The sequence below is a fragment of the Halyomorpha halys genome, unplaced genomic scaffold (assembly GCF_000696795.3).
Source record: "Halyomorpha halys isolate HHAL.00 unplaced genomic scaffold, Hhal_1.1 Scaffold6.1, whole genome shotgun sequence".
NCBI lineage: Eukaryota > Metazoa > Arthropoda > Insecta > Hemiptera > Pentatomidae > Halyomorpha > Halyomorpha halys.
Genome location: NW_027111275.1, coordinates 1,098,272 through 1,102,048, shown reverse-complemented (window position 1 = coordinate 1,102,048; position 3,777 = coordinate 1,098,272). Strand labels below are relative to the sequence as shown.

The following is a 3,777-nucleotide window of genomic DNA, read 5'->3' as shown; positions in this document are numbered from 1 at the left end:
AAAGAAAAGATCAATATCAAAACGTTAGTTAATATATCTTTTTGTTATTCATCTTTAACTTCCTCACTATTTTTTATTTATATTTATGTTAGTTTGTATGTATAAATGTTTCTTATACCTGTATGACTATTTTATTTAAGTCCTAAAGTAAGACCTGCTTTGTGAGTCAAATAATCACCATTAAAATTTATTTAAAACTATATATATTTTTATTGATTTATATTTATTTTTACAGTAACCCGGATCATCTCCTAATCTCTATAAATGTTTACTTCCAACACTAAAGAACTACACCAGTTCTATGCTTGTTCACTCCACTATTCCCATTGACCGGATGTCCAGCTGGTTATGTATTCAATATCCGATCCCTGGAAGAAGACCATAACATGGAATGCTCCTCCACAACCGAAAACGGGCGGACGGAAGTGGCGCAGAACAGGGGACGATAACGGCCAGTGCATAAATCTACAGGGACCATTGAGCCTCCCCACTTCCATGTTCAGCTACGGCTTCTGTGCCAGCTTGTAAATCATCAGGGTAGTTTTTGTCCGCTTCCCGATCTATGTTCTGACGGTGGAGTGGGAGCGGCTCATCGCATCATCGCAGCGTCCTTTTGATGATCCCAGACTGATAGAACCTAATCACTTCAAGGAAATGCCTTGAATGGTTAAGAAATATCTTGAATAAAGACTATTGATTTTTTTTAATCATCTATTAACATAATATTATGGAAAATTCAGAAATGCACTCTTTATTTGGCTAGTCATTTCTAGGCTGTTGATAGGAGATATAATTTATAACTTGTGTTGTTTTCGTTCCTCCAAATTGTTTAATGAACTGCATTGATTAAGAATCAGTATGATACTAGTTTATTTTATAGATGCCATGATTTTTTTTTTTTTTGTGAAATTACTTTACTTTTAAATGATTAGTTAAGCGATTTAGTTTAATTTTAAAGGTGAAGTTCCTTTTTTTATTTATACTTTTGTCACTGCTAGAACCACTCTCAGAATCAGGCTTTCAGATCCATATCCTGTAAGAGCGAATTATACCTATTCCTCTACCAATTATGTACACACCCCTACTCTCCATATTGGGACCCCTGAACCGAGCTGTGGTAGAGTGGAAGGCCCCGAAAAACAATGGGACAATAAGCCCTGAGTAAGTGCGCACTTATTGGCTGAGGAGGACTCTCCGAGGAGCGCCATGTGTGAGGGTGCACACGTCGACATCTTCACTCCGTATCCTGACTCATCAAGTGTCTTATTAGATCTTTATTGGCCCCTTCTCCTCTGCCTCTTTCCAGTTCATAGTTCAGTAAATTTAATTTATAAATTCATATCCTACAAAGAAATCCAATATTTCATATTAGATTTTCGCCTTAACTTTAATTCCCTAAAATTCAATCTCATAAAAGCTTGTTTTGAGCAGTTACCCCTTGGCAGTTGTCGATAATAATTGTGACTAAAAACTGATTGATAGCACCTCTTTTCGTTTTTTACCCAGCTTGAACCCGACACTGATGTCTTAAAAAAAAGAACATAACAAACTCAGAAAATAACACAACTTCTCCAATTTGCTCTCAACAAAGATTAGTTGAACTTTCCAACATTATCAAGGAGGCAACCTAAATTTTTTATTTTATTTTATTACAATGCTGTTCCCTCACACATAACACTGATATTCTTTAAACATTTACACAATATATTCCATAACATATTCTTTAAACATTTACCTATTTATACATTTAATGATTTGTTAAAATTCATTAAAAAACGTTTAACGTTGAGTATTGTTGAAATTGAAGTTGTGTTATTATTAAAATTAACCACTCTCAAGCATTCAATTAATGCTTAATACTTAATAATAACAAACATATTCCACCAAGACGTTGCCAGATATTTTATTTCTTGAAGTGTAACTTCTTTAGGTAAATACCGCTCTAAAAACCTCTAGATTGTTTAAAACTTCTGTAATTCTCATGAATTTCTATGTTATTCAGGAAACTTCCTTAATTCAATAGAATGATTTTTTTTTAAAATTATATTTTCAGATGTAAAAATATCAATCATTGAAATCATTTTTTCCTATAAATAAAATGTTATTCTGGTTCTTAATAGTTAATTTGATAGTTCTTCTCACCTTATATTGGTCACACTTTCTATGAAGACCCTTGACTACGTACGTCTCAATACGTCAATGAAACTTACACAAAAGTTGCTCCAAAATATACAGTTATGTGGAAAAATAATCTCACCACAAAGGTCAATAAACCTATTTTTTTCTAAATAGGTAATTTCTGAATAGGTTGAATAAAAAATATTTCAAGAAACAAATCTACTTTTGATAAACTAAAATTCGATATCTTTCGTTAGTATTGACTATATTGGGCGAAATATCTTTTTTTTGGATAGTATAAAACAAAATAGCAACAATCAGTAAAAACTCACTTTTTCCCTGTGCCAAAAAAAAATTTGTAAGAATTGTTCTACGGCTCACAAATATTGTTTGATGGCAGAACCAATTATGGTGAATTCGTTTATAGGTATTTGAGTGTCAGAAATCACGGTCATCAACACTTTCCACCTCTGTGCGATATTATTACGTACTACAGAGAGATATAAGATAATAAATTATAAATAAATATATTGATAGAGAATCAGAAAACGCTTGGGTATTACATAATGAATTAATTAAATATGTTTTAATGTTTAAATCTCTTTTATTCTTACTCGTTATTTAACAGATTGATTATGTTAATGTGTTCATAACCTTTATTACAATAACTGTATATGCATTCGCACTTTTGCTTATTTCGTCTCATTTTTTAGTTTTGTTTCAATAAACTAATAGTTAAACTTACCTATTATATCTGTAGTTAGATAATTCTATTATATATCGATTCCTTGACTAGATATATTTCAAAAGAAATGTTTTATAATCGTATAACCCAAAGTAAAATGCTTTGTTGCCTCACATTAGTTTTTTTAAGATAACATAAATCATATTTCTTCATAATTCATTACTAAATTATGTATTAATAAAAATGTATGGTACTTAATTATAATTACATAAACTATATGTGAAAATATAACAATAAAATAATCAACTTGTCCAATTTTCATTATATTTGATTTATTATTTATTAAAAACTGGTATTAATCTGAATACAAGAAGTTTCATTACTCTTTCTTATTTTTTATTTTACCAGGTCTAATCCTTCTGATCACATGAGTCACTAAGCAACTAACGTTTAATTCGAGTGTTAATGCGTACTTTTTATGACTTATTTCTATTATTAAAAAAATAGTATATTCTCTTATTCAAGTTCATACGACAGAATTAATTTATATTTCGATAGAACCATATATAATATAACATAAATATTAATGTATCGTAACATATTTTTTCCGAAGAATTTATAGGAATTTTGTAGTAATTCTTAGAGATGCTAAGCAAGTGTAAAAAAAAACATCAGGTGTAAACGAAATAACGACATTATTTTGATATTATCTGCTATCTGAAGTGTCCAAGAAAATAATAATTTCTTTTTTCAAAACATATTTCAATGAAACTTGCACTTGTTCATTAAAGAAGCGATATTAGGTGGATTATATTTAATATTACATTTTTATAAATTATCTTCTAAGTAATCAACTAATTTCAAGTATTAATCCATGTCAACTCTAACTTATACTAAATGTTATGCCTTACTGCCTTTTTGCACAATGTTTTTTTTCGATAAAAATTAGGAAAATTATCGTTAAAATTGAACAA

General features: G+C 29.7%; 1 protein-coding gene across 2 annotated transcripts in view; it reads left to right on the top strand.

Annotated features, from left to right (window-relative positions):
• Positions 1–598, top strand: part of LOC106692689 (phosphatidylinositol transfer protein alpha isoform) — an 18,844-nt gene extending 18,246 nt beyond the window's left edge. For both annotated transcript variants that reach the window (XM_014438796.2, XM_014438789.2), the window contains one exon: positions 236–598. In XM_014438796.2, the coding sequence (XP_014294282.1) occupies positions 236–284 (49 nt within the window). In that variant the 3' untranslated portion in view covers positions 285–598. The remainder of the gene's footprint in view (positions 1–235) is intronic.
• Positions 599–3,777: the final 3,179 nt, after the last annotated feature.